The sequence below is a fragment of the Xiphophorus couchianus genome, chromosome 19, assembly GCF_001444195.1.
Source record: "Xiphophorus couchianus chromosome 19, X_couchianus-1.0, whole genome shotgun sequence".
Classification (NCBI taxonomy): domain Eukaryota; kingdom Metazoa; phylum Chordata; class Actinopteri; order Cyprinodontiformes; family Poeciliidae; genus Xiphophorus; species Xiphophorus couchianus.
In genome coordinates, this window is record NC_040246.1 from 2,601,245 (window position 1) to 2,614,956 (window position 13,712).

Here is a 13,712-nt window from a genome sequence, read left to right on the forward strand (position 1 = left end):
TATCTCCACATTATTGTCCATTCCTCCTCCGTTATTGTTAAATTGCCCTCTTTTTCCCATCTTGCTTTGATATGTAGGGTTGAATTGCTTTTGAGATCTATTAGGTTTTTATAGATAAGTGAAATTATTTTCCCTTTAATTTTTGATTTATAGGCATTTATAAATATTTCCATTAGGTTTATATTCTTGTCGGTAATTGGCCTAATTTTTGAGTTAACAAAATTTCTTATTTGTAAATATCGATAAAAGTCCTGTTTGTTCAATGAATATTTTCCCTTGAGTGTTTCAAAATCACTTAAGATATTGTTGTTCATTATTGTGCACAGAGCAGTGATTCCCTTGGATGTCCAGTCCTTAAACCTGGTGTCCAGTTTGTTTGGTGGAAAGTCTGAGTCATATGCAATCCATTTTATTATTGCCAGGTCGTTCTCTAGTGCATTTTTTTTAACAATAGTTTTCCACACTCTAAGGGTTGTTTTCATCCACTGGTTGTCTATATTATTTATAAAACTTTGTAAATTTGCATCAGCCAGAATTGCCTGTACAGGAATGGGTGTCGCCTTTGTTTCAATTGTTTTCCATTGAGCATTATATGTTGGGTCGCACCAGTATATCAGTGTTCTTGCTTGTGCTGCTAAATAATAATCTTTGAGGGAAGGTAACCCCCAACCTCCCATTTTCTTTTCCAGTTGTAAGACCTTATATCCAATTCTAGGTCTTTTACCTTGCCAAATGTATCTTGATATTAGTTTGTCCCATTCATTAAAATTTTTTTGATTTATTTCAATTGGTAAAGTTTGGAATAAATATAACAGTCTTGGTAATATGTTCATCTTAATTGAATCAATTCTTGAGCTAAAACTTAGAAAAGGAGTGAGATTCCATTTTGTGATATCCTCTTTAATTCTTTTTTGCATGGGAACATAATTATATTCAAATAGTTTTTCGAGGTCCTTTGGTATAGTGATGCCTAGATATTTAAGATGGTCAGTGTGCCAAATTAAGGGGTACCTGTTTTGGATTTCCTGCGGTGGAGTATAGTTATAGGCCAGCATCTGAGTTTTGTTAATATTAATTTTGTACCCTGATAATTGACCGAATTGTTTGAATAATTTCAGCAAAACTGGGAGAGAGTGAGTTGGTTGTTCCACATAAATTAATATATCGTCTGCATAACAAGCCAATTTATGTTCTATCCCTTTCATAATTATTCCTTTAATATCCTTATTTTGTCTTATCGATTGGGCTAGTGGTTCTAAATATAGTGCAAAAAGTAACGGTGACCACGCACACCCTTGTCTAGACCCTCTTTCTAAAGTAATTCTGTCTGATAAATGTCCATTAACTTTAATTCTCGCTGTGGGATTATTATATAGCGCCTGTATTGTTTTTATTATTGTATTATGTAGTCCAAATTTATGTAAAACCCTGAAGAGAAAATTCCAGTCAACTGAATCGAATGCTTTTTCCGCATCTATACTGATAACAATAGCTTCAAGTTTACTTTTTTGTATGTGATCTATAATATGTAGTGTCCTTCTTATATTATCCTGTGTTTGACGTTGTCGTATGAAACCAGTTTGATCGTTATGTATTAGGGAAGGGAGAAATTCTTCCAGTCGTCTGGCCATTATAGAAGTAAAAAGTCGATAATCAATATTTAAAACAGATATTGGTCGGTATGATCCGCAATCCAGTTTATCTTTACCTTCTTTATGTATTACTGAGATTATTGCCTCCTTCCAGCTCAGTGGTGTTTGAGCTTTTTTCAGAATCCAATTTAATGAAGGGAGGAGGATTGGAATCAACTCTTTCTGAAATTCCTTATAAAATTCTGCTGTGTATCCATCTGACCCAGGCGATTTACACGGTTTTAATCTACTTATTGCGTTTTTTAATTCTTTTTCTGTAATGTCTGATGTCATTTTTCTATTCTGTTCTTCGTTCATATAAGGTAGTTCTAGTGAGTTCAAATATTCATCAATTTGTTCTATAGTTCCTCCAGAGATTTTTGAGTATAAGGTTTTGTAAAATATTTCAAAAGCTTCCTGGATGTCATTCAATTTGTTCTTTAACAATTTTGATTTAGGGTTTCTAATTCTATGGATTGTATTTTCTGCAGTTTTCTTTTTTAGTTTCCATGCTAGTACCCTCATAGATTTTGATCCGCCTTCATAGTGTCTTTGTTTAAGAAACATGAGGTTTTTCATAGTTTCCTGTGTTGCCATATCATTAATTTCATTTCTAATTCTCTTTAAATCTTCCAGTATATCTGGTGTATATTTTTGTTTGTGTTTTTGTTCCAGATCTTCCAATTTTTTATGCAATTCCTCTGATCTTTTATTTCTTAATTTTTTCAAGTGAGATGACATTGCTATAATTTTCCCCCTCAGAACCGCTTTAAGCGTGTCCCATAATATCGGAGGAGATACTTCGCCATTGTCATTGAGATCTAAAAAAGAACTAATTTCCTTCCGTATTTCCTGCTTGAACCACTGGTTATTAAGCAAACTTGAATTTAGTTTCCATATATTATTTCTTTTTTGTAAGCCAAGGTACACTGTTAAATATACAGGTGAGTGGTCACTCACATCTATTGTTCCAATCTCACATCTGTCCATCTTGTCCCTGTCTTTTGTAAATGTCAGAAAATAATCAATTCTTGTGTATACTGAATGAGTGGCTGAATAGTGTGTATAGTCCTTTTTACTGGGGTGAAAGTCTCTCCATATGTCTATCAGGCCAACTTCCTTAAAAAGTATATTTATTGTTTTATATTGTTGTTCTTTCTGGTAGGTTTTCTCCCTGGAAGAATCCATCTTAGGTTGCAAACGAATGTTTAAGTCCCCTCCACAAATCAGGACACCTTGTGTTTCTTTTACTAATATGTTAGTTATTTTCTTAAAAAAATCAATATCGCTCCCCGGAGGAGCATATATGTTAAATAATGTAATAGGGTTTCCCTCTACATTGCCCCTCACAAGCACAAACCTGCCTTCCTTGTCTGTCAGTTCGTATAATTTTTCAAAATGTATCTTGTTTGAGATAAGGGTAGCTACGCCCCTCCTATGTCCTGATTTGTATGAAGAAAAGAACAATTGGTTGAAACTCATTCTTCTTAGTTTTTCATGTTCACTTTTGTTTAGGTGGGTTTCTTGTAAGTACACTATGTGAGCATGTTCCTTCTTCATTTTTGATAGGATTTTACTTCGTTTAATTGGGTTGAGTAGACCATTAACATTAAAAGTAATTATATTTATCTTATTGTTAGCCATGTCTGTCTGTCTTTTTAATCATTTTTAGATATCTGATAGCAAATCTTAACAAATCCACTCTCCGAGCAAATGTAAACTGTAACTTAACCATAAAGAAAAAAAAATAAACTTGAGATTCCAAGGTTGGGGTCCTGAACAAAAGACCCTGAACTTGGCTAGGAAAACCGTCTAGCCCTGGGGGAAGTCCTCCCTTGGAAAAGAGGGGAGGGCCCCCAACTCCGCTTAAGCTGTCTTTGTCCATTTTGTGCACATTCCTCCTCTGTACATTTTTTATTTTTTCGTCTAGGTTGGGGCTAGGGAATATATCCGATATCACCGCGATAATGTCCATACTACAGAGCAATCCAACTAACTGAGATACATTGTCCTTTTACTTTATATCCTATTGATTACTCAGTAGTTATTTAGCTTACCAATCATTATTGTATCTCTTCAGAGCTCCTCTCGAAGAGAACTGGTTTCTCTTCTGAACTCACTCAGTCTTTCTCTGATGTTCATCTCTCGCTCCTCTCCTGGCGATTGTTGTTTCGAGCCAATCTTCTTCCAAGCGGTACGGGAGAGTTGTTTGGCCAGGCTCTCCTTTGGCTTGATCAGGGGGACAGGCAAACCACGCTCCTTCATGTCTTTCGTCGCCTCTGCCGCTGTCTGGTAAAGCCGTGTTTCCCCCTCATAAAACACTCGTAGTTTAGCGGGGAAAGGAGATTGGAAGCGAATCTTTCTCTGCTTAAGGACCCGTTTAGCTTCCGAGTATTCTCTGCGTTTCTGCAGCACCGTGGGAGGATAATCATGATCAAAATATATCGGTTTGCCGTGTAGAAGCACGCCTTTCTTCCCCCATGCTTTTCGTAAAATCTCTTCCTTGGTTCTGCTGCGGAGAAATTTAACCACAATGGATCGCGGCCTGTTGTTTCTGTCCCCAGCGGGTGGCGGAGCCAGCGCTCGGTGTGCCCTCTCAATGTCTAGTTCCATGTCTGGTGCGATCTCCAGCGTGTCCTTAAGCAATTTATCCACAAAATCTCTCATCGATGATCCTTCCGCACCCTCTGGCACGTTATATATCCGGATGTTTTCTCTTCGTGATCTCCCTTCTTGGTCAAGCAGTTTTCTTGTTGTTGGTTTATCAGTTCGGCCATCTTGCTCAATATCTGTTCCATGTTCTGTGCCGGCTCCTCCACTGCATCAACCCGGTCCTCCGTCTCCTTAATTTTTTGGTGTACGTTGGTGAGTTCTGACTTAATATCATCAAGCTGTTGTTTCATGTCTTTTCGGAAATCCCGTAACTCCCCCAGGATTTGCGCTAGTGCAGTCGAGTCAGTGGAAAGCTGATTAGCATTAGCTTCGCCGAGGCGCTGATGTGTTGGTGAGCTACCTGCCGTCTTTCTTTCTTGTACCAATTCTTCATTCGTGGTTTTCTTATTCCCGTCCCTTTTCCCCGTTCTAGACCCCCTTAAAGACTCCATTTTACTCAATTTTCGTTATATTTGGCAATTAATGGGGGTTAAATTAAGATTTACCGGAGGAGCAGTCGGCTCAAGCTGCCATCTCGGAGGTTGACGTCACCGGAAACCTAGAATATGTCTTTAATGTCAAATTAAAAATTGATTTCTACAAATTAAAACATTTAACATAAAATAAAGAATAAAAAATACCCACAGACTTAATTGAACAGAGGTCCAGCCAATTTGTGCTAGTAGTCTCACGTTGCCTTAATTGTTATATTTAACTCGGGTTCACTTTTTTCTACTATTTGTTACATTTTCCTTTTTTATTTTGCTGCTATGTTGCAGATCAATACACACAACACTGTAAAAACACTGCATTGGTGTTAAATGTTCGTTAGAATTTAAAGTATATTAAGTTTTGGGAATGTTTTCTTGCGTTATTATACAATTACCATCGTGTTACTTGAAAATGGTTTGAGAAGAACAATATTTTATCCCAATAACCTTGGGGACAAAAGCAAAACTGGTCATGACAGGAGGCCCATAGGTACATAATTTTTATCGGCAAGAACATATACAGGTTTTTTTTTGCTTTAATTACAGATAATTTAACTTGTTTTTGTGAACTTCTACCACAAAAACATTTTAAAATCTCTCTTTGGAATTAAAAGAGCTTGTTCTGTCAGAAATGTATATTTTCAGAACTGGATCTGTTGAAGTGAACAGAACCTTGTAGATTTCTTTCAAAGAGCCATAAAGTCCCATCAATACTACCAGACTGTAGGAGACTGATGGGAGCTGAATAATTTATTATTTAAATCCGTTTCCACGGTAACAGCTTTCCTCAACAGGTCTCTGTATTCCTATTGGCTGTCAAACGGCACTGTTTAATTGAGGTGGAAGCAAAGCAGAACATAGAAGAGTTTGAGTTGATAATGATATTGGTTAAATTTACTGTGCTTAATATTTGGCTGTTTTTATGGGAATGTGGATCTTTCAGATCAATTTGAGAATTAATTTTGATCAGATTTCATATTTTATTGTCATGTAGTGCTGGTCTGGGTCTTGACTTGGTCTCGGGTTCGATGGTCTTGACTACAACACTGTCGTGAGAATCACACTGATTTTTTTTCTATTCCTGCACTCATAATAAGAATGTATCACCCAAACGCACATATTCATTTGCAACAGCAAAAAGCCTTCTTCCTGTTTATATAAATATCTAAAGTCCATGTGGAACTGCAGTTCCATTCATGTAAAATTAGCCATTTTCACCATTTTTGTCACTTTCTCTGATAGTCAGACAAGCCACGGCTCCTTCCTGCCTGCACACCACAGATGGTCTCGTTATTTGTATGACTGTCTGATCTGCATGCATCACTGTGACTAGCGGCACAATAGTAGGTGCTGCTGTCATTCGGAAACAACTTTGGGATTTGAAGAGAGAACAGATTTTGCGACGGATCGATCTGAGACCGGTAACGTCCAACAGTTTCTTCGTATTCTTTGAGGATGAACTCCATTTGGGCCCCGTGGCTCCTCTGCCGGTACCAGAGCATGGTTTGGCTGCCCATGCCTTGGCCTGTTCCCAACCTGCACTCAAACGTCACGCTGTCTCCGGGGGAAGAGATTTGATGTTGAGACTGAAGAATTACAATAGAGAAACCTGCAGGATGTGAAGAGTAAAGTTTCAGATTGTTCTACTCACAGACAAACCAACGTAAACAAACTCGTAGGCAAAATAAATGTTTGGATCTGAGCAATTCTGGCCGCTTGCACATTTTTCAGAAATCTACCTGAGTGCGTCAAAAGTGACAGATAAAAGACGGTCACAAACATGTCGGCAACGATCTGGCTGCAGCTGAATGGAGGAGGCGATGAAACGACGCTGATTATGAGAAACAAACCAGGAAGTCACATGACCACCTGTCTACAGGATGTGAAATATTCCTTCACAAAATCTCCAATTACTTGAAGTCTCATGTGCTAAACTCGCATGCTTTTGTTGTTTTTTTTAACACAGGGAATATAAAGCTTTGAAACATTTTGATCAGACAGCTGCAGGTGACGCAGAACGCATCGGCCCACTTCTACTGGCCTTCCACTGGCTCCCTGTAGACTTTAAGACACTTGTGTTAGTTTATAAGTCACTGAACCTCCTGACACTAAAGTACATTAAAGACCTGCTGCTGTGTATCAACCTTCCAGACCTCTCAAATCTTCTGGTTCTGCTCTGCTCTGCGTTCCCAGAACCAGAACCAAACATGGAGAAGCAGCGTTCAGCTTTTATGCACCTGGAATCTGGAACAAACCTTTAGAAACCCGGAAAACAGCCGAAATACTGAGTTCCTTTAAGTAAAGGCTAAAAACCCACCTACTTAGCGCTGCCTTTGATTATCGTTAAGTGAAACGTTGATCAATACATTTGATGTGTGTTGGTGCGATGATTTGGATGATTGCATTTGTCAAAATTTAAGGTTTATTGCTCGTTTCATAATTGAATGTATGGTATAAAGCCCTTTGAACTGCGTTGTTGCTGAAATGTGCTGAGCTAGTCGTCTTGACAGTGATGGCTGCTGGGCTCCGTCTAGATTCAGAGAGGAGATAACATGAGGCCGTAGGTTGGAGGTTTTTGTTCAGGGCTGCTGGATGTTTGGCGCAGTGTGCTTCCCTTGCAGCACAGAAGTACGTCGCCGTGTGTTCGGCTTTCAGACCGGCGATGGAAAGAGAGAGGTTCTTCTTGGCTGCCGCTAAATCTCCACCTAACCTAAAATGTTTCCTGAACTTTTCCTCCACGCTGTCGTTGCTGATCTGTCCGTATCCATATCCGATGAGGTTCAGAGCCTGGTCTCCAGGAGTCTTCTGGTACCAGAGTACGACTCTGTACGATGACTGGTTGTGTGAGCAGAAAAGTTGAACATCTTCACTGGTGTTGCTGACGATATTCGAGGGAAACTGGTGGATGTCGATCCCCAGAGAAAAACCTGCGAAAACCAGAAAAAAAGAGAAAACTGTTAGAACAGCTAATTAAATACATGTAGCTGAACAAGTAATTGACATTACCTGTAAGGCAACAGAAAATTAAAATGGCAATCATTTTGTTACTTTGATGGCGTTTTGTTAGAGTGATAATGATGAAGGCGATGAGTGTGGTGAACTCAAAAAAAAAAACAAGCAGACGAATGAGGAAGTGATGTCAGTCACGTGGTAAAAGACGAGCAGCTGGCTGAAAGCTGCTTCTTGATGTTCACTCCCTCCTATCAGCAGCAAAGAAATATAACCATGAGGTCATTTGAGCCTTTTTTGGTTCATTAAGCTTCATAAATGGTGGAAGATAATGTGGCCTGTCGGTTTCTTTGCTGATGAATCTTTTCATCCAATGACCTGCAAAAAGCCTTAAAATAAAATAAAAAACTAGATACTTATTGACTTAATATGTACTTCATGTATTCATATTTATAATAATAATGAGCAATGATTATTAAACATGCTATTTCCAAATTCTACAGTTTCTGCTTCCAGAAAATCCAGAGAATTGAAGGCCATCAAGCACTTATAAGTTCTTTATAAAAGTTCTTTTATAAGTTCTTTATAAAATAACTTATGAATAAATTAATTGATAAAAGTATTTAATTTTAAAAAATAAATTTTGACAGATGTACAGACATACTAGCTAGCTAGGCTAACAGTCTGTCTAGATTGATAATTAGCTAGATAGTTAGAGAATTATAGATGGTAAAATAGATAGATAATTAGTTAGCTAACTATCCAGTATTAGCTAACTAGATAATTAGCTAACTAATTATCTAAGTAGATAGATAATTAACTAGCAAACTTATTATCTGGCTAGATAGATTATTAACTAGCTAGCTATTATCTAGCTAAGATAATTAGCTACCTAGCTAAATATCTATCTAGGTCTAGAGATAATTAGCTAGATAGCTGTCTAGATTTCCAATTTACTAGTGTCTAGACTGACAGAGATGGAAAATTTTGCTTCTGTGATAACAAAATTAACAGATGTTTGTCTGTGACAGGGTTCTAAGACATTCAATAGAGATATGCACAAGATAAAAATCAAAAACAAGTCATAGAAATCCCTCTGCTGTTGAGTGCTGTAATTGCACTCAATGATTTTTTTGGGATGTATGTTTTTTTTTTTTTTGTATAGCTTTCCAGGGTAGTGAGACTGAGTAATAGGCACACAATCCCAAGATTTTGTAAATTCATCCACTTCTTTATTATGAATATTCTATTTTTTATTTTTACTGCATTTATAGAGTGAGATGATGAAGACGTGCCTTTGTTTCTAGGACGGAAGCTTTCATAAAACTTTGTAAATGAAAATCACTGAAGGACCTCTGCCTGGTTGTCTTCCTGATTATTTAAATAGGACCAAATGCTGAAAAAAAAAAAAGTTGCCTTAGAAAACACCCTCATGCACAAGTCGACCACAAGCAGGCTGCACGGAAGACTGGAAACCACGGATGATAAAGCCATTGAACAGTTTTTGTAACGTTCAGAGGTGCGTTTTTGTCGTTGTGCTTTACTTGCTGCACAGAAGTAGAAAGCACTGTGCTTCTCTGCAGCACTGATTGTAAGAGAGGCGTTTTTCAACGTGTTCACACTCAGATCTCCGGAGATGTTGAAGTCCTTCTTATACGTCTCTTCCATGGTGGCGTCTTTGTAGCTCAGATACCCCAGCAGGTTCATGGCCGAGTCTCCGGCCGGGCGCTGATACCAGAGCGTCACCCTGTAGTCGGTTTTATCATAGGTGCAGAAAATCTGAACTTTAGCACCGGGGTGTGTGATGAGATCGGAGGGAGACTGATTGACCTCAACACACAGACTGACACCTAAAGTTAGAGACAATGCTTAGACATTGATTGTAAAAAGGCATAAAATGTTAACTTATCTACATTGTAATAATTTTTGTTTACCTGCAAGGTAAGAAAGGATGAAGATAGGATTCATTTTACCTCTAAGTTAAGCATTAGCTAACAATCCACCATAAGGCAGACAGACAGCGTTTAGGTGTTTGGCAGCTGGAATCTAACCAGCGATGAAAGTGAAATTGCTGCTGATAGTGACGAGGATTTAACTGAACCCTGCAGAGGAAAGGGAAGTGACGAAGAAACACAAACCCTCAACGCAGACGGCTGAAGTCAAAGATTCACTTGAGGCTCAGCTGCTTTCTGTTCAAAAAGTTCATATTTAGCCTTTATTTATTTATTTTTTCCACATTTTGTCACATTACAATGGCAAATTTCAATGTTTGAAATTGTGACTTTATGACGGAACAACAGAAAGTAATACTGAAGGATGGAAAAAAAGCCACTGGACATTCAACTTAAAGTTCACCAAAAACCATGTGGGGGACAAAATTAAATATAAATGAAAATAATCTGGTCAGGTGAGACCCTAACTGAACTTTTTAGATTGCAAGTACATGGATGGCAGAAAACTAACCACAGCATCACCCTGATCAAACCGTCCCCATGGTAAAACATGGCAGTGGCTGCATCATGCCTTCTTTTGTCTGTGTGAACAGCTGGTGACTTTCCTGGAAGAAAACAGCCTAGAGACGTCAAAAGACTTGAAACTAAAGCAAAGGTTCACCTTCCAACCTCAGATGTAGCTACTGAGCCACAATGAGACGATTTGGATCAAAACATGTTCAAGTGTTAGTATGACCTAGTCAAAGTCCTGACCTAAAATGAGCTGAGATGTGAACAACCTTGGAGCTGATTTGTAAAGTGAAAACAAGTGAAGTCTCTATATGTGTGAAGCTTGTCACTGTTTTTGCAGCAAGTAGCGTTCCCTTAATTCATTACCTGATTACAAATGCAAGCCACACTTTTCAGATTTTTATATGTACATTTTTTTAAAGCCATAAAATTTTTGCATCATATCACTTAGTGTTTATTGCATCGATCCCTATTAATTTCATTAAATTCAAAAACACTTTATTATTCCGAAAGGAAAATAAAATGTTTTAAATAATTTATTAAGAAATTTGTTTAAAAATAAAATAGAAATAAAATTTTTAAATTAAGGTTTCCTACAGCGATGGATCACAGTGTGTTTGTGTCCGACTAAAACTGAAGATGAAAACATTTCTGACTTCCTGTGTAAATCATTGGGCTTAGTGGGTAACATGGCTCCCTGCCCTGGGTGGTCTTCCACTAGGGGGCGCCACAATCACCAATAAAGAAAATCTGCTAAATGTGCAGCACTGAGTAAGACTAACTGGTCAACACCCGTACGTGCATCAACCACAGTAAAGCAGCAGGCTGGCTAGCAGAGCAGATTAACCAGCTGCTAAAAGGCTATAAATTGTTTGTCCATTTGCTCTTTAAAGAGCAAATTTGCAAAACCATAAGCTATTGTGCATCTTAATAATCATCATCTGAGCAGCAGTAGGACGAACAGTTGCTTTTCTGTTTGAAGTAAAAGCAATCAGATCATGTTATATATTTTGTAAAACCTACTGAATAACTGGAGAAATCATCCCAGCCTTTTTCACCACTGGTTTCTGTTTCTACTTGAAGCTCAATTCAACCTCCAGCTGGGGTCGACGCTCCTGCGGTTCCCGGGAAACTGTGATCAAACTTTAGAGACGTTGAATCACAAATCATTTTTTGATTCCCAGCTCCCCCTAGTGGAGACTTTTACGAGTGCAGAGGTGGGTTTCTGATTTACTCTGTTTTATTGGCAGTCGGTTTTTGTTCAGCTGTTGTGTTTCCTCACATCACTGTGTTTGCTGACGGCACAGAAATAAACGCCGCTGTCATCAGGCTGCAGGTCCTTCACAGTCAGAGCTCCGGTCTCTATGGTGTCTTTGACTGCTGAGTATTTGCTCTGCAGGTTCTCTCCGTAGTCTGGCTGCCCACCGTACACCGTGTACACAACGAGGGTCATGGTCTCCCCCGGTCACTGTCGGTACCAGTACATCTGGGTATGAGAAATGTCTTTTTTGTGGCTGCATTTCATCTCAGCTGATTCGGTCTTCAGCTTCCAACTGATGACGGGATCCTGGATGACATCCTGGCAGTAAACTGAAAAGAAGGAAAGAAAATCTTTTATTTAAAATAAAATCAAGTTAATTTACACTAAATTTCTTTATTGAAAGACTAAATTCTAACAAAATCAATTCAGTACTTCTTAATTTACCTTGAATCCTCAGTGGAGAGAGTAGAAGTATGACGAGAATTTGCAACATCGTTGTAATTTGAAATTTTCTGTGGTCCAACAAAGATGTGCTGAATATTTCTGGGAGGATAAATAGCGCGTCACTTCACAGAAGCTCCTCCCCTTTTTTAGAGAGGAGAACAGGAGCTTGATCGAAACCGAGTCGATCCTGGTGGACATCTGTCAAACACGAACTGAGCAGCAAAGTAAACCTTTTACTCATAAATGTTCTGTATCGCGACCCAGATAGTTGTGCACCACTGAACCTACATACAGTATAAATTAAAACCCATCCATGGAAATTTCACTAATTTGCAGGACGGTTTGCCGGGTGAGGTTTTTGTACTGAAGTGCCGTGGCTGTGCAGCACTGTGGTAGCTGGCAGCACAGAAGTAAACTCCACTGCTGCTCTCAATCAGCTCCTTGATCATCAAAGTGCAGGTCTGGTCTCTGTCAGCACTCCCTTGCATCTCCACATCCACTCCAGTTTCTATAAAGCTTTCGCCCAAAAACCGATACCCCAGCAGCTGCAGCTGTGTGTCCTCTAGTCTCTTGTACCAGAGGATTACGTTGTAGTTCTGGATACTGTGAGAGCAGCTGATGCTGGCTGCTTCTCCTCGCTTCGCCAGAATGTCGAAGGGAGTCTGGCGGACCTGATCGCCGAGAGAAGCACCTGTAGAAAGAGAGAAGAAAAAAAAGAAGCCTCAAATTACAGTCAAGATGTTCAACTAAAACATCAACAGTGTACCTCTGCACTGAAAGCTGTGATCACCTGAAAACAGCACGGCGTTGAAAGCGATTATCAAGAGTTTGGCTCTCATTCTGTTGATTATTATTCTGCGACGTTCTCAGCAGCCCAGCAAGTTGCTCCGCGTCTTTTCCATTGAGGCTATAGCAAAAAAAAAATATTTTAATCTGCTAGGTGGGCGTGGTTAGACTAGACCTGAATATTATCACATTAGTCATGACGCGTGGCCTCGCCTCATCAAAGGAGGTAAAACAGCTGCGTGGGAGTGTGAGGAGGTTTATGCACTGAGGAGCAGAGATATGCAGCACTGTGGTAGCGGGCGGCACAGAAGTAAACCGCGCTGCTGCCTGGGCTGAGTCCTGTAATGGTTATGGTGCACGTTTTGTCTTTGTTGGCGTCCCCGTCTATTGTCACGTTCAGCTCCTTCTCTGGGAATGAAGCGGTTCCGTACGTGTATCCCAGCAGCTGCAGCTCGCGGTCGTCCGTCCGTCTGTACCAGAGGATTTGATCGTAGCTCTGAATGCTGTGGGAACAGCTGATGGCGAGTGGGTCGCCACGGCCTCTGAAAGCGCGGTCGGGAACTTGGACGATTTTCTCGCTCAGAGAGGAACCTGTGGACGAAAAACAAGAAATGACTAGGAAGCGCGAGTTCAAATAAAAAAAAATTTTATTCTTATTTTTTTTTTTTTAAGAAAAACAAAATCAAAATTCATCCTCAAAATCAGCAGTTTACCTGAAACCAGTACGGCCTGCAGGCTTATGCAGCAGAGGAGGAACATTGCTGGTTCTGGTTGGGGCCAGTTTGGCCTGAAGTGTTGTTGTAATCGCAGAACTAAACTAAAATGGGAGGAGCCTCCATGCCTCCTCCTCTTTCCAAAAGTCAAACTGCTCTGATTTTGCATTTTCACATTCATAATAATCTTGAACTTACCAGATTCAGAATTGGATTCCACAGAAAACGAGAAAAAAACAAATACCAACCAGGTTTCCCCCAGAAAACTTGCTAAGCCTGGTGGTTGGGCGCTATGGCCCAGTCATTCATCCAGCGGCCCGTCG

At 39.4% G+C, this 13,712-nt stretch overlaps 1 long non-coding RNA gene and 1 gene segment (V, D, J or C); both read right to left on the minus strand.

The window, feature by feature from the left end:
• Positions 1–5,399: 5,399 nt before the first annotated feature.
• LOC114134647 (uncharacterized) lies at positions 5,400–8,112 on the minus strand. The gene is made up of 3 exons (XR_003593433.1): positions 7,781–8,112; positions 6,514–7,701; positions 5,400–6,383 (listed from the first exon to the last, which is right to left on the minus strand). It is a non-coding gene; the product is annotated as an uncharacterized LOC114134647 (long non-coding RNA).
• A 4,641-nt stretch (positions 8,113–12,753) lies between these two features.
• Positions 12,754–13,448, minus strand: LOC114134625 (T cell receptor alpha variable 36/delta variable 7-like). The segment is given in 2 exon segments: positions 12,754–13,267; positions 13,390–13,448. Coding segments are annotated over 2 exon segments (420 nt in total).
• Positions 13,449–13,712: the final 264 nt, after the last annotated feature.